The following is a 20,064-nucleotide window of genomic DNA, read 5'->3' as shown; positions in this document are numbered from 1 at the left end:
TCTCAGAACTGTTGTTGTTGTGCTGCGGTCTGCAGGTCTAGCAATTCTTACTGGCAGATCTCCCTTCGATGACGTTGGGAAAAACAACCTCGGCGGTGTAAGAGGCCACATGTCTACATCTACATTATCACTAGACTCAAATTCATGCTTCATACTGCACGTATGCTTCATCAAGGCTAAAATGCTCATGTCTCTGTATGTACAGTAATAATCGTCCAATAGATAGGACCACACCTGTCAGTCCTCCATGATCCAGAACAGACAAAAGTCCAAACAAGCCTCCCGGGTATATGATGTGTAAATCGAAATCAAAAAACGGCCTTGCTATGGTATTACATGCCTCTGAAATGCAATTTCGATGGTCCCCCAAGTAAGAACCATCAGCTTTTAACGTCTCCGACCCAGAGAATCGCCCTGTTCGAAAGAGGGACCTCGCCAGCGCCAAGAGCACTAAGCAACCCTTCATACGGCAACCCTCCGTACATGAGATCCTCATCCGTCGGATAATGCGAATGCTTCTGCAGCACATTACGGACTTTACTATCCAACGATGCGCTATTCGTCAAGAAGACAACTTTGCCATCGGTTTGCGCCGGGTTCTCCAAGCACGCGGTCAACGAATCGAGTCGCTCTTGTATCAATGTCGCCAGCGCCAAGGTACTGCCCCAAAACCGCGTCAGCTCTTTGATTGCCTCGAGCCCACCCTGGATTAGGGCAATGCATTCTCGCAGCTCGACCAAGCGGCCAGCTGCACTAATCACGTCAATCGCAGACAAGATCACATAGCCCAGGAACGGGTTCAATATCGCTCCCTTGGCCGAACTTGGTTCCACGAGAATCCGCGTCGGTTCATACTCAGATGCATAGCGAACCAAAGCCTTGGCCATGCGAAGTATATCAGCCGCATGGGTCCGGGCTGCATGGATATGCTGGCTGATCGCCTCCACACGCATGCTCCGGTGGCGAGCATGTCTGTTTGACTTCATCAAGGTCGCATGATAAACCAGATGTATCGACATGAATGCGTCCGCTTTTTTGGTCCGAATGCTCCGCTCCAGATTCACAGCCGTGAAAGTCAGGTGGTCTGGAATCCTCGCGACCCATTCCTCTGCCCGTTGCGCCACTGTCGCATAAAATTCGTCGAAGTGCTTGCCATATACATCTGTTGGAACCAGCGACAACCGAAGGACATGATCCGATACTTCGCCCCACAGCGACATTATCTCAATGAGGAGTGCCATCGCGCTCATACCGGAAAGGTCATTGTTTGTAGAAGGAGGTTGGTTCAGGAAGCTCTGGAAGTAGGGCACCGTGGTATACTCCTGTGCTTCAAAAACTTCTTCGCGGCAAGGGAGTCTAAGGTAGGCGGATTGAGAGGAGATTATACCGGACGACGGGGCATAGATGCAGGTTGTACGCTAAGAATCACGAATTGGTTAGCTACAAAGTAAACACGCGCGATAGTCCGGTTCATGTACTCACGTCCTTGATGAAAGCAACCCAGAATGTTCGCCTGCGACACTCGATCAAAGCCTGCGGGTGCAGTCCATACTCACAAGCCCGGTTTTGATCCACAATAACCCCCCCTGATTCGATATTGTACCGGAGCCCACACACCGTACGGACAGCCGCTCCAGCCGCATCCCAGGACTTCACCAGAGCGCCCACTGCATAATACCACATGCTCATGATGATGTGGCTTTGGGCAAGTTGCAAAGACAGACTATGTCGACCATGCTCTACTGCGTATCGAGCCGTGCGTGCGTATTTCCTCATTGCCATCCCCCTGTCAGGACGATCGGAGAAAACCGATCCTAAAGCCATCATCGCGTAGAGAAGCATGTTGTCTTCCAGTGATTTTGTATGGCACGACCTCAGCCACAACAGGAATCGTTTTCGCGGAAAGATGTAATACAACCGATCATTCACGTAGGTGAAGTAGCTTTCGACATAGTGAACGGTAAGCTCCGGGTCAGCCTCGTAAGGGTCTGTATTCCAGTCGCTCACGAGTGGATCCTGAGGGTTCATGTCCTTCATCTCTGTCAACACTTCCACATAATCTGGGATCACGATTGCCGTCGCATCGGCTGTGCCCATATGTGTATCTTCGGCTCCCAAGGAAGCGCGGCCAAAGCTATGCGCTTTTGGTCGATATTGCTGTTCATAATCCATCATACTCTGTGTTGTATCCAAAGCCGAGGGTGTAATTATGGAAGCTTCGGACTTGGGAGATAGCGAATTCGTGCCGGGGAGCGATACCGAGCTCTCTGATGCTCGCATGGTAGAGTATGACAGTTGAGGGGAACCGCCATGGTTGTAAGCGCCCGCAGGGTAGCTCTCTTGTGAATCGTATTTGTTCGTGAGGTGTGAAGCTTTTAGTGCTGCCCGATGGCCACGAGGTCTGGTTTGGCAGTCCGTCAGTATCTGCCGGAAGTTCATAATAGCTGTTATCGACCCACTTACGCGCTCTCGAACCTGCAGTCTCTCCCAGACTTCTGGCATTGATCACATTTGGGCAAGTTTGGCTGGCATTTGATTTTCTTCTCCCTGCAGGTCAAGCAAGCTTGCGCAAGTCTTTTTCTCGGTTTGCCGGCTTTTGTGATCCCCCAATTAGCATTCACTGGTACGCCGTCGATCAGCTTCGGGCAGTGTGACCCGTCTGCATAGATATAACACAATCCTTCCCCGTCAATGTACTTCTCATCCACAACGTGCGGCCGGACATTACTTCCTCGGGTTCGATTAGCGGAAGTGATGTCGGAATTCGCCTCGGAAGGAGAATAATCTCCCGCATGATCCTTTTCCTGGGACTTAAAGCCAGAATATGAGAAAGACGCTGCGTGAACGGGTGGTCCTGCGGGACTGGTATGGAGCGAGTGTAGGGATCCTTCACGTCCAAATCCAGTATTGGTCGAAATGTGAGACAGTGGCGGCAGGCTCCGACTCTGCGAGACGGCCATTTCAGGGTACGCCCGGGGACTATCATGGATACTAGGTCGCGGTAAATGTTCGCTGTGTTGGAGAGGAATCGGGGAGCCAGTGCCACCAGTGGGAGGAGTGTAGACCCCGAATCGGTGGGCATGATACGGAGACGATGGTCGGCTCGAATGAGCAGTTGGTGTCAATAACTGACTCACTGAAGGAAGCTGCTCCTTCGACCCCGACTGTGAGCCAGATATACTTGAGCGACCAGAGGCTAGCTCGCTAGGTTCGCGGCCTTCTGCCTGATTGCGCTGCCGCAGGAAGGGATCTGTCCCGAGCTGTAAAGGTGCCGACGTACGTGGCGGCGGGAGCTGATATGGATGAGCTCCAGAGCCTGGAACGTTAGCTGAATGTACCGGGTCAGTATTATTTATGAGCGACATACTCCCAAAGGGTCCTGTCGGATGGTCCGACATGGTGTTGGCGGTCTGATTTCGTACGAGATAGACTTTGATGGCTTATACTGAGACCACGAGACCGGGAAACTCCTTCTGGCAGGAAGTTCTCCGGAGCGTGTATATGTCGATAATCGTACTCAGCAAAATCCGGGCTGCTCAGCCGAGTGATTGTTGTTCGGCTTTGCCGAACTGCCCAGAGACGCGATCAAGGCAACCTGCCAGATCACGAAGTCATTTAGTTATCTCCGTCTCCAATATTGTGGGAATCGAAGCTTTGTTGACTCACACGTGCACCCGGACCGTAGACGTGCTAGACTGGCAGGCACAGGTGGGGTAGTCGAACAATAGCCGTATACGTGAGAGGCGTGGGATAAGATAGTAAGCACACTGATTGAGATTAAGGATATCAAACACCACTAGTAGTAAGATGAAGACTGAACGCCTTCCTGGTTGCAGAACCTGAGCACTATTCGGATGGAATAGCAGGAATTTTCGCAACAGAAGGACCAAGTCCGCGCCACGCGCGCTCACTTGGCTGCTTCCATTCACTGCGGGATGACGGAATCAGGGGGGAATAGCAGTTAAAGACCAATGGTCATGTTGTAGACGACCATTGAAGCACTGTCAGTAGGTGAGAACTCTCCATTCCAGGGTTGCAGCGGGAGGTCTAGATGGCTGTCGCTGAAGAGATCGTCAAAAGTGCCACTCGTGATAGCAGGTCTGGAAGGGCTCGTCGAATTACAGGTGGAAGCGGACGGACAGGGCACTGGGATGTAGGTCTGCGTCCAAGAATAGCAGAATCAAGAAGATCGCCGAGAGATGATGGCAAAGGAAGGGAGTTGGGGGCGAAACAGCGTGCGGTTGCAGATGGACGGCGAAACACGCATCGAACGCCCACGACGGACGGACCGAAGAGGAAGGCAGGCCGTTTCGTTTGTCGAGACCAGGTGGTCTCCGTGCCTCGGTGGGACAATCAATCAATCACTCACTCAATTGATTGATGGATTCTCGAGATCAACAACAACAACAACAACAATACACAACACAACTCACCACTCCAACGGAAATCAACAATTAACAGAAGAGATAGAGAGAAAAAAGTGTAAGAGTAACGGGGTTTCCACGAAAAGGCTTAGTTGTGCGCTTCTCGAATTACCAGTCTTTTTCGAAAAGCAGGAAGTCAGCCCGTCCAAGACGTAAGACGTCAAAAGGGCACACAAGTGTCAAATGGGCTGAATGTCGGCCGGGAGGTTACTGCCACTAACGAATCAAATCAGGCCCGAAGTAGAGGGGCTGAGGTGCTATATTGCGGCAGTGCCTCTTGGAACAGGGCCACGGATGAAACCCGATCCCTTGACTAGATCGATTATCGAGAAAGAGCGGAGAAGGTGGGCGGTGATGTACTGTACATACACCTGAGCACCGTTCAGGCACAATTCAGTAGGCTGGAGGTAAAGAAAGAACGATTGGAGAAGCAGCCGCCTTCAATGCCCACACAAAGGCATAGAATTATGAATGGGCCGTACACACACAGATACACAGATACACTCACTCACTCACTCACTCACTCACTCATGCACACACACACGTGCACCACCATGGAAGGCCAGATGAGAGGGAGGAGGAAAAAGAAGAGAGGGATAAGGTGAGAGAGGAAAAGAGGAGGATGTGGTAGGAATAATATGGGGGATATGGTCGAAGGTCCCTTCTTCCTGGTTGTAGGCAGTTGGATCTTCACCTTCCTAAACCCCCTAAGCCCACCTGGACAAACTGCTCTTGATTGATTGATTACCCTTGTACACTGATGGCAACTTATGACTGATCCAGGCAGAATTCACACCGGCAATTACGGTTTCGACAGGGGCATATACTATTATTATGCCTGGCTGATTGACTTGAAGGCCTACCCTATGACAGACTGATGAGTACCGAAAGGTACTACGGGGTTCACCCGTACCGGTCAACTTAGTTTGGCGTCCAACCATACTTTGGGAGCCCTCTTTCTTGCTCACTAACTCTCTCCATTCGTCTCTACTTTCCCACTGTCTCACTTCAATGTCTGGTCTGCTTTTCAGCATTTAGTGAAGCTCCGTCTTCGGCTGAACTTCGCTCTTGCTCCACCATGACACCTGAATCATTGGGTGATCCGCGGCTACACGGACGCTGATGGGACACTGGATATACTCAAACGGGGGGAGGAGCCTGGACCGGAGATGGAGGAGAGGGACCCAAGGTATCCGAACTCTAGCTACGAAGACAGGCACGAGCATCGACCCTTTGATCCCGATCGAATCATGCCACGGAGATGGGGAGGGGAGAATTAGATTTAGACTTTTGTCCAACTGGGTATCAGATATCGTCAGCGCCCCTCTCGAGGTCCCTCTCTCCCCGGGGTCCCTTCTTGTTCTGTATTGCCTTTAGGGCTTGTCGCAGCGCGCGCTCTCTTGTTTTTACCCTGTCGGGCTGGGTGATGATAATTAGGTTTCCCTACCGGCGCCCCGCAAGGGGATCCTCTCGGAAAAGATCCAGGTCTGCACTGCTTTTCGTTAGTCATGGTTGCGGCGGCTCGAGTAGCAAAGCACCATCTTCTAACTTTTTTTTTTCGGGACGGCAGTTGGTGATAACCTTGTTTGGCTTGGTCTGGACAATGCGTCCTCCATGACTTACCGTAGCGCAATAGCATGTAATTCTGCATTCAATGACTACTGAGATCGGCCGGTGGGTGCCGTCCGAGCGATGACCATCTTTGTCTATCTATCATTTGCTCTGAGCCTCTAACTAGGCTCTGGCTCCAACCGAGGGTTCTTTTCTTTGCTCCTTCTGCCTCATAGATGAGGATATCCCTCTGCAAGCTTGCGATCTTTCTCTGGCAGCAAGTTAATCAAATCCATTAATTGCGAGCCGGAGCAACACGGAACCAACACAAGAGGATCGAAGCGCGCTGATCAAAGCAATAATGCTTGCATATCATGCTCCTGTCTAAAGTTTGCAAGGGGCAAGCAAGCAGGCAAAGAACGGAAACAAGAGATCGATATAGAATAAAAAAAAAAGAAAAAAAAATTGTAATAAAAAATGAGAGAAGGAACAACACACCTCGAACCGCGAAAGCCAGGCAAGCATCAAAATGGGCAAATCCCCGTACGAAACGACCTTCCACTCTACCATGCCGACCACAGTTTCGGCCGGGCTGTTGTTCAAACTCGGACGAATTCTCCAAAGGCTGATTAATCAACATTTAGGGAGGGAACCACCGCGGTTCCACCAGCTTATCGTCTCTGCTTAGCAAGGGCCGGGATGGTGGTCGGATTTTCCGTAAAGTGGAGCAGCAGGGGCTCGTCGCAAGCATGCCTTTCCGTCATGCCGGTTAAAACGGAGCGAGCCAGAGCGAACAAGGATCAGAGAGAGGGATGCATCAAAATCCCTCCAGCAGTAATCTAGAAGACGAGGAAGGATTTCGGCGAGACAGGAGCCAAGGATTCCCCAGGGCAGAGGGCACAGAGCACTTTGTCTCTGATCACACCCTGTAGCTATCGAGGATCGTTGAACTGTTATTCGTGGGGTTCTCGATACCAAGTGGACTCCGGCGCACCCGGCAAACGGACGCAAAAAGAGGGTCTCTCCCAGACTGCTCGGGCGGTTTGTGGAATGTGGCGGCTCTAACTGATTTCCTTATCGGTGATTTTTTTGGGTTGTGGTTTTAGTTATCCATTTTGGGGGGGAATTCTTATGGTTCTCTATGAATGAAGGTGGTGAATTGATTCATTTCGGACGAAATAATCTCTCCGGGAAGTCGGAGAGACTACCGATTCTAGGGTAAGCTGCATTCGAGCTTGTTGTTCAGGACCTGCCTCGCGATGGGCGGCTCCCTTTAACGGTTTGAACTTTGGGGGGAGGGGAGATGCCCCTCCGGAGGCGTGTTTGTCTCAAGTTTGACGATCAGATCTGCACCGTCAGTTCTGACTATGTCGTAGGGTGACGGAGGGAGGAGGGATTGGAGGGGAGAAATTGATAGTACGGAGATTTTACCAGATTGAATCTATGTTGCAAAAAGAGGAAAAAGAAGAAAAAAAAAGGGTCAGACCGGACAAGGTTTGCTGTGAACCTGGGAAGATCGGGAAAGATTCCCAGTGGAAGAGTTTTGCTTACGGAAATGATATAATGCATTGCAGCCTGAGATACCAGGCCAAAACACACACCGGAGGAGAATTGATGTTGTAACTTGTTGCTGTTTGTAAGTTCACGGACCACTATCGCATGCAATTACCCATTCGAACCAACAACAACTTAACCTCCAACTCAACTTCTCCAATCCTTATTTGGTGGACTATCAGGCTTGTCGGCCGGACGGTCCTACAGTTCCAGCAAGCAACTTACTCACAATAATGAAAGGTTCACAAAGGTAAGTAAGTAGGATACTATCATACGACCTCGCCCGTCATCTCGCCCGTCAGAGACTCCCTCACACAATCAAATCCCCCCCCCCCCCCCCAGCCGCAATAATGACGGACGGACGCCATCAGAATGCGGCGGCGGAGCTAAATTTCTTGCCTACGGGGAGAGGAGTACACTACTCCATATACTAAGTATACCTACTACCAACGTCCAGCCAATTTCCCTTTCCATCTGCCGAACACCATGATTGGGAAAAAAAAAAAAAAAAAAAAAGGCCGCAACCAAGCCTGATTATTGGCGCGATTTCGATCAGATCTGGATTTTCCAGAGCAAATACCGAAACTGTACTAAGTAATTTCCTTGGTAGGTAAAACAGTAAATTAGACTTTTAAACCGTTGAGTGGGAAGAAGGAAAAGAAAGGGCCAGGTGTTCGGATAATACTTTTTTTATCACGCATCAAACTTCCTTGCATAGTTCTCGGCGACGATTATCATCCTCAGGATCTCGCTTCGCCATTCGATGTACTCGTAAACGTCTGTCTGGGCACCTCCCTTGCGGCTGTCAACGTGTCATGAAGAAAGCGTCTCGAACGCGTGTACACTTTCCAAGTACTTCTTTTCGCTTTGTGCCTTCCGATCCCGCCCTGGTCTAGGCGCGGGAGGCAGGATCCGCGTCTTCGCCTACCAGCCCGACCAGACCAACGGAAGGGAGATTGACCAGCAATATCACGGGTTGCGTGTAGTGTGGTCTACGGCTAGATTGTCGATGGCAGGGATAAGGCAAGAGTCAGTAACAATAAACCTTGGGGGAGGAGGGAATTGAACCTCATTTCAGCGGTTACTCACTAAGGATAATAATCTTACCGGTAGTATAGACGCCACGGAAAGAGCCCTACACTCATAACAGTTTAGCACCGCACCGGTATGCTCCGACCGAGTCGACCGACGTCGATCTAGTCACAGACTACAGTAAGTTCGCCACCCCTTGGCCGTCGCGATTTCTGCGGCAGCGCCGGCCTGCTGGGGTTCGTGCTACTGTAGTGACGCAGCACTATAGGATCTGAACAAGATGCCAGCCAGTTTCAGCACCACCACCACCAACAACAACCTCCGTCCGATATACCGTACCTAGATAATGGGAGGTAAAAGTAGGTAATTAAGTAAGGCTACTTGGCCCTGGCTAATTTGAACCTCCGGGAGAGTAACCCGAACGGTTACCACGGTTAACGGAGTCCATCTCCGGGCCTGGTGCGACTCCGATAGGATCTTTTTAGCGCCGGAATGGAGGAATGGGCTGAAAGACTGTGGGAATTCTTCATGGAAAGCACGGAGACTTGGCCAGAAGCCTTGGTCTGAGATAAACATACCAATAATAACCCCAATGAACCCAATACACACACACACACACACACACACACACACAAACATCATAATAACTATGACTATTGCGAGTATGCATCGCTTCGACCCGGCCCGGTCCTAAACGTCCCTTCGCTCTTAGCATCCAGACTACGGATTGTCGAGGCCACGGGAAACAAATTTCCTTATATTGAGCGCGAGAATTACCTAGATGAGTAATAATCCGGAGATTTTTCAACACTTTCGCGAGAGAGATTCATAGCACGTGATCGGACATCATATACAACATGCAGCACCACTGCATAGTATAATGATCACTTTCAAATGTGTGCTGCATTACATCGCTATGATGCGGTATTGCACACAAGAAAAAAAAGGGCATGTTTTGAGGTTCGAGTCGCAATAGCAGCGACAAAAATTATGCATGCACTTGAAGCTTGACTTCATCGACCTGAGGCCAGGCTGGCAGACCAGAAACGACAAGCCGTAGTGTCAGTTCCCCCGACCTTTACCCGCACGAGTCAGGAGTGCAGAAAAACCTAGGGCCACCGAGGACACCCACCATCAGGGCAGAGAACTCTAGAAAGTGGATTATGCTCTCCAATTCCCGATGGGTCGAGCCGAGAAACCGTTGGTTGCGTTCTTCCCGAGAGCAAGTCTCCGAGGTTAAGTATCGAGTCGATAAGTTCTAGTCGCCAGTCCATAGCTCAGGTAAAGCCCAATGATGGCCGAATCTGAACGGTGGAGCATCCCCTGGTCAAAACTGAATGACCTCTTCCGCCTAATTGAAAGAATTTATGTAAGTTCTGCGAGCTTGTGTTCCAAGAGTTGGAGTAGCTATAGAAAGGTGGGGGGGAGGAAATACTGGGACCTCTCGGACGGTTCGACAGTCAATAGTCGCCAGATAGTCTCTCTGGTGGTTCAATGATTCATGGATTCTTTGGGCGGAAGAGAGGGGGAATTGTGGGCTTTTTCCTTCTTGTCTCGGGATGTGATTTCCGTTTAACCTGTCTGAGTGCCTCGGGCTCCCCGGCGAGGCATTTCAACCTCCAACTTCATGCTGGAACAACATATACAGACGCGTATACAGAAGATTCACATGCACATGTTTATGCACTAATTGAAGGAATAGACTGAGAGTTCTCTTACATACGTCCTTCAATCAAGCGCGAATGCCTACTGTACAACTACAGTACACCAAACTTCGGCCTAGCTACAACCGAATCCAACACAATAGCATGCCGTCACGTCTCCGCAGGCACAACTATACACAAACAACCCTCACCGAGCAGAACAGAAATAGAATTGGCGACAAAGCAGATACGTAACCACCAAGAATAACAACAAGCCATCACCGGCCCTAAATCCCGAGTGAATAACACGAACCCTACTCCCGTAACACTCTCCGGAGAGCACCTAGCCCGTCTGCGACCAGATTGGAGGACCAAAATGCCGAAGAAATTAGCCAGGGGAAATAGAATTCGTACACTCGGAACTGCGGCTGGATGTCCGTCTTTGTGTTTCTCTCCTCTCACTTTTTCAAGTCAACTTCTGTGTTTCGGACCTTCCGGGCCATGCAGCACGTTAGCCAAGAAGAGAGCGAGAGGGAGGTATCGGGAAGGGGGAAAAAGTGAAATTGCGGCACAATTACCTTGAGCGAGCTCGAGAGAAAGGAGGCTAAACTGGTTCAGGGGTTAGTGGGTGTTCTAATTGCGCACGGGGCGTTGGTGCTTGGTGGTGGATTGGACGGACCGGGTCGGGGTGGAACGGGATATCGCCCGGGTACGTGTACTATCTACTTCTCTTACCGTGGTCTTTGCCGGTGGGTTGGTTGGGTTTAGGGTGAAATTGATGTTTTGTTTGAGTTGCAGGGGACTACGTACAGGGCTGTAGTGCATGTGGCTAGATCCTGGGATATTTTTTGAGTGCTACTTAGTTGTCAGAATTGGCAATTACTATGCCCGGATATGTATCGAGCTCGTGAGGGATAGTGGATGAATAGTACTCCTCCATCGTGATGAAGAGTACCAAATGACAAAGACGGGAGAAAATGAAAGGTTTAGATCCAAGAAACAACACGTTTGACCCTATCTAGGACCAAAAAATAAGTTCAGTAAGCTCAGCAGGTATATTGGCCAGAGATATGCCGTGGATTGCCACATCATTTAAGGCAGCCTTGCTGTAACCAGACTCAATGTCAGGGACCAGACACAGATCGTCCCATGATCCGAATCATCGAACTGGTTATAAGAATGTTTCATATAGCCAAACATGACTCGTCAGTCCGTCCAAAGCGAACCATGCATACTCCCCGAGTCGAGTCCCCGATACAAGAACCGACCTCCATCCAATACTGTCCATTGCCACCAAACAATCTCTCAATTCGAAAGGAAGTCCGACTCAACTCGCGCACCTTTCTACTGAGTACTAACAACATTGTCACTACTCACGCTAGATCGACACCAAACCCATCATACTCAACACCGGCAAGCCTATCCGGTCTCCGCCCCGCGAAGCCCAGCATCAAAGCTGCATGGTACTTTCGAAACCACCTGCAGCTGCAGCAACAAGCAGGTAAGACAGTAGCACAATCCTCATATGGGCAGTGCATTAGCGGGCGGTGGTGGCGAAAAAAAAGAAAAGCATGGGGACAATCAACGCGACTGATACGTCTCAAACATACTAAGTAATCACCATCAGCCAGAAGAAGCCTGACTAGTTCGGACCGGATATGTCCATGTCCGGAGGATTTTCAACCGCCAAGTTACGAGCACAGGTGAATCAGTGGCTTGCGATCCCCTCGTAAAAGCTCTCACTCTGCGCCAAGGATCAAACAGTAAGATGGTCGATGATGCCCACGGCCCAAACTATGCACAACCTTTGTCTTGTGAAGCCAAGGAACAAGAATCCCACCGGGAGGTAATCCGAGTAAGGCTTAGAACTTAGAGCAACAATCCCATCGCAACACCCAAGAGTACAGTAGATCGAACTCCTTCCAACCACCCGCCTCCAGCGTAAGGCATCATCAACAACGACAGGAATCGATCATACCATAAGGAAGGGAACCCCAGCCCCCCTCTCCTTTCCCCCCTCCTCTATCCATGCAGAAGCCTCCACCGACTGGATCCATAGGCTCTGACCCAGCCAAACAGCGCAGCAAATCAATAAACCATAGGCCATATTGAACCCCTCCTATCAACAGGGATCTTGACAGGCTCGCCCCCGGATGACGGAACCATCCGCAGCCTCGGTATGATCCGGTGAATCACCGTGGTTAGGTTTGTCAGTCAGACTAAGAAGTAAGAACTGGCTGGTACATACAATAGACTGAGCAGGGATGGAATATGAGTAGTATGAGTCGGGGTTTTACAGACGGCGAATTACTTATCACCCTTTTTTTTTTTTCCCTGGTTGTTCGCAGTCCATCCTAGGTCGTCGGGAATTAATCCAAGACATGTTCATATTAAACAATCACTAGTTCATCGAGGCCCATAATCTAAAAAGAAAAGACAAGACAATCTAAACTAAGCCCGCGGAGAAGTAAATCGATCATCGTCCCAGAGTGACATTGGTATTACTAAGTACAGTACACTCACTACGGAGGTAGTTGGGCCCTGCACAGCAAAGGGACACCATACTTTACTTCCGTAGCATAGGCTACTACTACCCCTGAGACGATACAGACACACCTATCTTCCCTCGCTCTCTACCCTATAGTGTACCGTTATTCCGACTGGTTTGGCGGATGTACGCAGCGGATTAAAGCCCTTCAACACAAACAAAACAATCGATCAAACACCGTGGAACTCGGAGTCGGCTGCCTATTATCATCTCAAAGCCAAGACCATCCGCAGGCCTTCCTGTTAGTCAGAATAGCGTACCCATTGGGGTCAATCTACCTTGGCCTGAGCTTCTAAGTGGAAATACTAAGTATCAATTGAGCCTAACTTACCGTAGGGGCCTGCCCATCTATCTATCCATCCCCTGTCAACCTGAGCCAAGGACTGAGGCGTACGTAGTTCCCAAGTTAATATGATTCAACTCCCCGAACAACCACCAAGCCAAACCACCCAAACCCCACTAAACCAGCTAACCCAAACTCCAAGCCCGGAAAAATCACGCATAGCCAAGTCCACCCCAGGTACCGGAATATCCGGATCTACTCGCGCCAAAATAAACTATAGTGAGTCCAAGAAATCGAAAAGGCTTGGAGGTGGACGATTGAGAGGGGGCTGTGAGATTTCGGCTCATGGAGTGTATACCTAGCCGTATTCAACGTAGTTCATTACATGAAACTGACTGGGCTTACTCAACTCGCCGAAAAATCTATCGGTCAATCGATTCTAGGGTTTGAACCGAACAAAAATCAATCTGGAATTAAATGAGTAATCTATTTTGGCTAGATTGATAGATTGATTGATTGTTGATTGATTGATTGCCTTCCAGGGGCCGGGCGCCCGGCCGAATCAAATGGTGTATAGTACCTAGGTAAGTATGGGTTGCTGTCTAACTTGGGATACTCTACCGGTAGTTAGTTAGGGTGCATGTAATATGTGGGCGTTGGCGTAGGAACTGGGTAACTATGGCTGGCTAGCTGGCTGGATGAGTGAGGAAGAAAGGGCGGGAGCTCATACAATATGCCGCTCTGTTGGTTGTTGGTTGGCGGTTGTCGGGATGTCGGGCCGAGATAAGTTTCAGGTCACATCATTCATGTTGTATATGATGATGATGGGTTGGTGGATGTTTGGGGACTAGGGAAGGAAGAATCGGGCATGAGGGATTAAACTTGTGCCGTAGCAGGATTCAATTAGATTGAATTGATGCAAGCAGACGATCACTATACCGTGCGTGCGTGCTGTACTATATTTGGTGGTAATTGTGTAGAGGTAAGAGGTAGAGGTAAAGAGGCAAGGTGGTTGGTGGTGAACCGTTGACGCTAGCGGTTGACTTGGAGCCTAAGAAATTTCTGCCCGCTAATATGGCATCATGGATTGATTACTCTGCAACCCGCCAAGCTTACTTCTACTACAACAAACTTACTGGAAACCCGCGCAATTGACTACAAATCATCTCATTAAAACATCATGGGGGTATTGCAAATCCTGTTCATTTGCTGTTGCTACCATTTTAGACAAAAAGACCACATTAGAAAGCACAAACACTCATCGGACCGTCATCCAGGAACCATCTAAGCCTCGTAGAGGGTGTTGAGGAACTCCTTGGAAGCACGCTCGGGCTTGCCGCTCTCAAGGGGCTTCTGGCCGAGCTTCTCCTTGGAGAAAGCAGCAGCGTAGGGGTTGAGGCGGAGCATGACCTGCTTGTTGCGGAGAGGGTTCTTCTTCTGCACAACGGGGCGCTTGGTGCGGGCCTCACCCTTGGGAGCACGCAGAACGGACTGGATCTCAGAGGAGTTGATGAGACGGGCCAGGTCAGCGTTGGCGACCAGGTTGGAGGGGAGGAGGAAGTCCTTCTTGAGGGCGGCGGGGGTGGTGGTGCTGCCGTAGACCTGGTCAAGAGCCTCGAAAGCGGCGGAGGACCAGACGATGAAGCGACCGAGGTGGCCACCGGGGGCGAGCTGGAGGAGGTTGAGGGAGAAGACGGAGGAGGTCTCGACACCGGGGATGTTGCGGAAGGCACGGACGAGCTCCTTGCCATCAACCTCGGGGTTGTAGACAACGAGGGGACCGCGGCGCTGGCGGAAGCGGCGGTTCCTCAGCTTACCCTTACCAGCACGGAGCTTGCGGGACTTCTGGACCTTGACAAGGTCGGAGCCAGCACCGATGGCCTGGAGCAGGGCAACGGCAGCCTTGGTCTTGCTGACGGCAGCGTTCTCGAAGGTCTTGGACTCAACGACGAGGGGAACCTCGGGGACGTTGGCGACACGGTGACCGCGGGCGAACAGAAGAGAGGGGACGGAGGAGGCAGCGAGGGCAGAGGCGGTAGCGAAACGTCTGCATTATTTTGGTCAATTCCTGTCCGTCTTCTGGCTCCCAGCGCGAGGAATTCGATGTATCCATACCTCTGGCCAACGTTGACCTTCTGGTGCCACTTACGCCAGACCTTGGTAGGGGCGAACATGCGACCAGAACGGCACTGGTTACCGAAAGCAGCCTGACCAGCACGGTGAGTACCACCACCGGAGACACGGGGGATACGAGCGACAGCGCGACCTGCAAATCCAATCCCTATCAGTCCCTGAAAATTCTGCCCCCTTGCGATCGATCCAACGTACCGGTACCCCAGGACTCAGCGGAAGTCTGTTCACCAGCCTTCTCGCTCACGGCGTAGGGCTGTCTCTTGTTCTTGGCAATGCCGGTGTGCACCTGCCTATAGTTCACAATCCGTCAGCCTTTTCCATCCCGGTAGTCGAAAATTTTTGTTCCCTCCCCATCTCGGATTCTCTCAAAGATCGAACATACTGAACAATGTCAGGACGGATGGGCGCAGTGAAAACGGCGGGCAGGGGAGCAGTGGCCCCGCTGGGCTTGCCCTCGGCCGTGGCGATGGTGACGGTAGGACGAGACGCCATTGTTGTCGACGGGGTGTGGTGGTCGTTATCGTCTCGTTCGAGGTTGAAGATCGAGTATCTCAAAGATGAGCCTGCGCAAATTTTCGCTTAGTTCGAATCGCCCGTCGTGGGTGCGGCAAAGCCCTAGCCCTGATTACTGTTTTGGGTGGCCGCCAGCTGGCTTAGCTGCTGGCGCGGTCTGGATGCCTGAGGCGGAGAAAGAAGTGTGGAGTAATCGCGTTCACGACTCCACCAACCAACAACTACACTACCTTCTTTGTCTGAGTATAAGCAGGCCACCGGCATTGTTTGTATTCTTGTAAAGATTTGTTAAGTGACGATGATGTCTGACGAAGCAGCAGTGAGAGGTGAGTAATTGACAGTATCTGGTCTTTAGACGTCTATGATGGTAGGAATTATACTACATAGTCCTGTCTTCTCTCATGTTCAAACTTGTCCGCGAGCGAAGCTTGTGTTAACTCATGGTTATAGAGGTCGTTGCCATACTTCAAGGACTGCGAACAGGTTAACGATACATACTGACGCAGACTAAATCCCCAAAAAGCGATCTATACAAATGGATCTGGACTTGGCTGATCCAAACCCAACGCCTAGCTCTCCGTTTGGTTTATCATGATTTACGCGGTCGTCTACCAATGCTACTGAGAAAGATACTACGATATGTTCCATTGATCAGAAGTAATGCCAAGAGCAAAAAAAAGAAATCCATTGATACTGGCCAGCAGTATATTCTTATATCGATGTGCTGTTTCTTTTTAAGATCATGAATGTACAAAAAGAGCGGAGACCCCTAGGGGCCTTTCACACACGCATTCGTATCGTGGAAGGGAAGGAATGCTTAGAAGTTATCATCAAATTCGTTATGGAATGGTCGTGTTGTTTGAATGATCAAGCGTGCTAGTGGCCAGCGTGAGCACGGCGTCTAGCGCGCATCTCAGTCCCATCGCGCTTGGACTTGGCGGCTGCGATGGAAAGGTTGGCGCTCTGTCCCGGGGTGCACTGGGTGCCGCTCGCCATCGGCTGAGCAGAAGTCCACTTGCCATTGGCACAGCGCTGGAAGGCAGAGCCGTTGACGCAGTTCCATTGGCCGTCCTCGCTGCAAGTACCAGTGAGGCCACCGGAGCTCGAGGAGCCACTGCTGCTGGAGCCAGACGAAGAAGATCCAGAGGACGAACCGGAGGACGAACCGGAGGACGAACCAGAAGAAGAGCTAGAGGAAGAGCCAGCAGAAGCGGAACTCGCTGTTGGAGGCGCTGCATAAGCCGTGCTCACAGCGGCTGCGGTGGTCGAGGTCTTGTAAGATCCGGTGCCCGCGTTGGCATTGGCGACAATAGCACTAGTAACGGCAGCAGCTGCACTCGACGCAGAATCCGACCCGATGTTAGAGCTGGATCCAGAGCTTGAACCAGATCCAGAATCACCAGCACCACCAAAGGTAGCAATTCCCGAGCAGGCGGCGCTGCCTTCGGGTGCCAAGTTGCTGGCCTCGCCAAGGTACTGGACGTTGTCACCAGGCTGAGGGAAGCGAATGTCCACGCCTTCCTTAGTTGTGCAGCCGTTGACATTGGCGACAAACATGGGAGGGAAGTGTGATGAGCGAGGCTCCACTTTCTTCATCACCCTAGAGCGCTTGGTGCCGCCAGTCACTTCCAGAGGGGCGCAGTTCATATACATTTCGCGGTTGCCGATACGGTTGAACCAGGTCCAGGCCAGGGTGTATTTTCCAGGGGTGATACCCTCCGGGATGGTATAGCTGAAGGTGTAAGGATCCGCACCACCAGGGTTGGCCGCCAAGTTGCCAGCAACATTGGCTGGACAACCACCCTCGAAGGACTTGATAACCATCCACTCGGAGTCTTTGGTTGGCTCCAGATCTGTGGTCAAACTAATCTGACAGGAACCTCCACCGTGGGTGGCACTACCCTGGAAGGACAAGGGCATGCTCTGGCCAATTGCGGCCGTGTTCCACTCGGTAACTTCATAGGTGTTGGAACGCAGCTTGCAAGGGAAATCACTACCATCAGCCGCGAGGGGCGAGTTGTTCAAGGTATCCTTGCCGTAGGGAACGGGCTGAGACATGATCATGTGTCCGTTGACGGCGGAAATGCCGAGCAAGGCAGCTACGGCGAGGATCGACTTGGAGAACATTGTGGTTCGTAAAGTTGTATGCGTAGGCTGTTCGACAGTTGGAAGGAGTGGTGATAGAGTTGTTCAAATCGTGCCAGACGAATATGAACAAGAAATGAAGGTACAAAGCTTATGAGACCTGTTGAGAATGGGTTAGCCAATACCTTTTTATATATTGTACAGGCAAGTGTTAAAGATCAATAACTGATGCAATAGAGATGAGATTGTCGGTATAGATGACAGAGCGTAACACATAAACTGTGCACAGAGTGAAAATTACCTTAATGCAGACAGGACAATAAAGCGAAGTCCTCCGGTCAAAGAATGGCTGTAGCGGGAGATAGCGCCAATATCGATTGTTCTTTGTAAGGCTGAAGGAAGGAACGTCGGAGACTGCCACAGGCAAGACAACCGCAAAGATGCAAGTAAAAGAAGGAGTGTTGGGAAAAGAAAGACAGGACTAGCCTGTGAAACTGTCGAGCAGGTGCAAAGAAGAAAGAGAATGAAGGATTGAACGCCCCAGCGCGTGAGTGAGAGAATGAAGAAGAGAAAGAGGCCCAGCCCTGGTGTTACAGGGGGGATTATATACCATGATGTTTTGTCAATTGGAAGCGCCATGATTCAGGCGACAGGGGACAACAATCAGGGTTTCTTTTTTTGCATTCGAGACATGCATCATTGACCACCATTCAAGGTTCACAGTTTAGCGATGGACTTTTGATAGAGGTGAGTGGAGCAAAGTGCAGTACAATCCGTACATGGAGAGTACCTTAGGTAGGGAAGTACAGTACATACATAGAGTACATACTTGAGTACAGTACATCTTGTCGCACCATTAGCCCGGCGCTTCGGATCATTGGCCGTGGAAGGATCGATTGGCGCCGGCCCACTGCCAATCATCGCCTGCGGGGGGGTTCGAGTTGTCCGTCCCTGCACCGATCAACTCTTCAGTCTGCGCGTTGATTGACCAGCTTGGATTTCACCGAATTCAGGTACAAGAGTTTGGGGATACGAGTAATCTTCAATTCTCAAGGTTCCATCCTGATTGTCTGTCCAACTGTCGCAACATCTACCCTGCGCACCCAATCATCGCCAGCAGTTAGACATCTTCTCCTCTCCTCGACTCCTCATTGCTTCGCGACTCACAATTCACGTCTATCTCCCATGGATCAGCAGCACAAGAAACCGGAGTCTCAGACCCTTACTTCCACCTTCAATCCTCCGCTCGACGTGGGCCTTTCAGCCACTAACGGTCGATTATCCTATTGACCTGTTCTGTCTGCAATGAGGTGTGTCTTCGGCCTCATCCCTCTTTGGGACCAGATCTACAGCGCATTTCCGTCCAAAACTACATCATCGCATGTGAGTCCAGAATCTGCGATAACACATTTGCCTCCCACCACTGTGATCATCCCTTCTCTCAGCTTTTTTTTTCCTATTTACATGTCAAACGTAAAGTCCATTGGTAACCATATTGCCATCATGTTTTACCAGTCACAATATCGGGACGAAATGACCAACTCGTCCAACCAATCCAGGCGAGCCAAAAGACACACATCCGAAGCCGATACGACCAAGAAAAGATTACCCATCCTCCAATCAGACCTTGAGAGTCATCTGCGACTGAGTTTTGGGGTCTTTCCTATCCTTTGGGTCTTCAGTCCCTGAGTGGTCCGACTTGGCGCTTGGTGGCGAACAAAGTCAAACATGATGTCTTACCCGTGAACTATATTGATCACTTGGGCGGCTTGGGCCACTGCCCAAAGTAAGTATCGCCTGCTCCTATTTTGAGTGTATCATGCTACAGACAAAAATATTTCTGTGGTTGGGAATCAAGGGACCGAGGTAAGAACCGAACAAGAAGGTCCTGTACCTTCCCAACCTTCCCAACCACCGCCCATGGTTCAAAGTCGATCCCCGCGGACCCTTTCGGCGTACAACTCTGGAAGTGTGGAGTTTGCCTTCCTGTTCTCTGCTGCCTGTCGGATATCCCCGGTGAAATTGGCTGAAACTTCCACTCCAGAAGTCAGTACCTTTGTGAGCTATGTTATAGGTAAACGAGTGCGCAGGAGCCTGCTGTATAGTGCAGAGGCTACACCGAGCTCCTGCGCGTTGGATTGGACCTGCATAATGCATCACATCTCTCGCTTACTTGACTTGGGCGATCTCAACTCACCTCGATAAGAGGAAGTCGAATACCTGACTGGTCAAGCGAGAGCATAACTACTCCACTGATTCAGGCTTCTACACTTACACAGTCAAAGATCATCCGTCGCC

General features: G+C 50.6%; 5 protein-coding genes across 5 annotated transcripts; 1 reads left to right on the top strand and 4 right to left on the bottom strand.

Moving 5' to 3' along the window:
• Window positions 1-181: 181 nt before the first annotated feature.
• BO97DRAFT_396888 (Zn(II)2Cys6 transcription factor) lies at window positions 182-3,827 on the bottom strand. The gene is made up of 4 exons (XM_025694106.1): window positions 3,368-3,827; window positions 2,464-3,316; window positions 1,483-2,401; window positions 182-1,418 (listed from the first exon to the last, which is right to left on the bottom strand). The coding sequence occupies exons 1-4, from the start codon at window positions 3,396-3,398 to the stop codon at window positions 381-383; spliced, it is 2,841 nt and encodes a 946-aa protein (XP_025548350.1). The 5' UTR covers window positions 3,399-3,827; the 3' UTR covers window positions 182-380.
• Window positions 3,828-14,190: 10,363 nt separating this feature from the next.
• BO97DRAFT_407907 (60S ribosomal protein uL4) lies at window positions 14,191-15,707 on the bottom strand. The gene is made up of 4 exons (XM_025695733.1): window positions 15,551-15,707; window positions 15,364-15,458; window positions 15,151-15,301; window positions 14,191-15,082 (listed from the first exon to the last, which is right to left on the bottom strand). The coding sequence occupies exons 1-4, from the start codon at window positions 15,658-15,660 to the stop codon at window positions 14,320-14,322; spliced, it is 1,119 nt and encodes a 372-aa protein (XP_025548349.1). The 5' UTR covers window positions 15,661-15,707; the 3' UTR covers window positions 14,191-14,319.
• A 405-nt stretch (window positions 15,708-16,112) lies between these two features.
• On the bottom strand, window positions 16,113-17,957 carry BO97DRAFT_186569 (lytic polysaccharide monooxygenase AA11 family protein). The gene has a single exon (XM_025690430.1). The coding sequence runs from the start codon at window positions 17,806-17,808 to the stop codon at window positions 16,558-16,560; it is 1,251 nt and encodes a 416-aa protein (XP_025548348.1). The 5' UTR covers window positions 17,809-17,957; the 3' UTR covers window positions 16,113-16,557.
• Window positions 17,958-18,004: 47 nt separating this feature from the next.
• On the bottom strand, window positions 18,005-18,507 carry BO97DRAFT_186587 (uncharacterized protein). Its single transcript, XM_025690431.1, has one exon. It carries the CDS (start codon window positions 18,403-18,405, stop codon window positions 18,064-18,066), a length of 342 nt encoding a protein of 113 aa, XP_025548347.1. The 5' UTR covers window positions 18,406-18,507; the 3' UTR covers window positions 18,005-18,063.
• A 473-nt stretch (window positions 18,508-18,980) lies between these two features.
• BO97DRAFT_186555 (uncharacterized protein) lies at window positions 18,981-19,512 on the top strand. Its single transcript, XM_025690429.1, has one exon. The coding sequence runs from the start codon at window positions 19,072-19,074 to the stop codon at window positions 19,453-19,455; it is 384 nt and encodes a 127-aa protein (XP_025548346.1). The 5' UTR covers window positions 18,981-19,071; the 3' UTR covers window positions 19,456-19,512.
• The last annotated feature ends 552 nt before the right edge of the window (window positions 19,513-20,064 follow it).

The sequence above is a fragment of the Aspergillus homomorphus genome, assembly GCF_003184865.1.
Source record: "Aspergillus homomorphus CBS 101889 unplaced genomic scaffold BO97scaffold_40, whole genome shotgun sequence".
Classification (NCBI taxonomy): Eukaryota; Fungi; Ascomycota; class Eurotiomycetes; order Eurotiales; family Aspergillaceae; genus Aspergillus; species Aspergillus homomorphus.
Note: the sequence above shows the minus strand (reverse complement) of the source record. Positions and strands in the feature narration are given on the sequence as shown.

What these genes read in the sequence shown, in the direction of transcription:
- BO97DRAFT_186555 (XM_025690429.1), top strand. Translation starts at nt 19,072, where the DNA reads ATGAGGTGTGTCTTCGGCCTCATCCCTCTTTGGGACCAGATCTACAGC.
- BO97DRAFT_396888 (XM_025694106.1), bottom strand. Translation starts at nt 3,398, where the DNA reads ATGTCGGACCATCCGACAGGACCCTTTGGGA. An exon ending in GACTGCAGGTTCGAGAGCGC is followed by an intron (nt 2,402 to 2,463) that starts GTAAGTGGGTCG and finishes CTGCCAAACCAG; the next exon opens with ACCTCGTGGCCATCGGGCAG. An exon ending in GGGTTGCTTTCATCAAGGAC is followed by an intron (nt 1,419 to 1,482) that starts GTGAGTACATGA and finishes CGTGATTCTTAG; the next exon opens with CGTACAACCTGCATCTATGC.
- BO97DRAFT_407907 (XM_025695733.1), bottom strand. Translation starts at nt 15,660, where the DNA reads ATGGCGTCTCGTCCTACCGTCACCATCGCCACGGCCGAGGGCAAGCCC. An exon ending in ATCCGTCCTGACATTGTTCA is followed by an intron (nt 15,459 to 15,550) that starts GTATGTTCGATC and finishes TGTGAACTATAG; the next exon opens with GCAGGTGCACACCGGCATTG. An exon ending in AAGGTCAACGTTGGCCAGAG is followed by an intron (nt 15,083 to 15,150) that starts GTATGGATACAT and finishes AAAATAATGCAG; the next exon opens with ACGTTTCGCTACCGCCTCTG.
- BO97DRAFT_186587 (XM_025690431.1), bottom strand. Translation starts at nt 18,405, where the DNA reads ATGGCGCTTCCAATTGACAAAACATCATGGTATATAATCCCCCCTGTA.
- BO97DRAFT_186569 (XM_025690430.1), bottom strand. Translation starts at nt 17,808, where the DNA reads ATGTTCTCCAAGTCGATCCTCGCCGTAGCTGCCTTGCTCGGCATTTCC.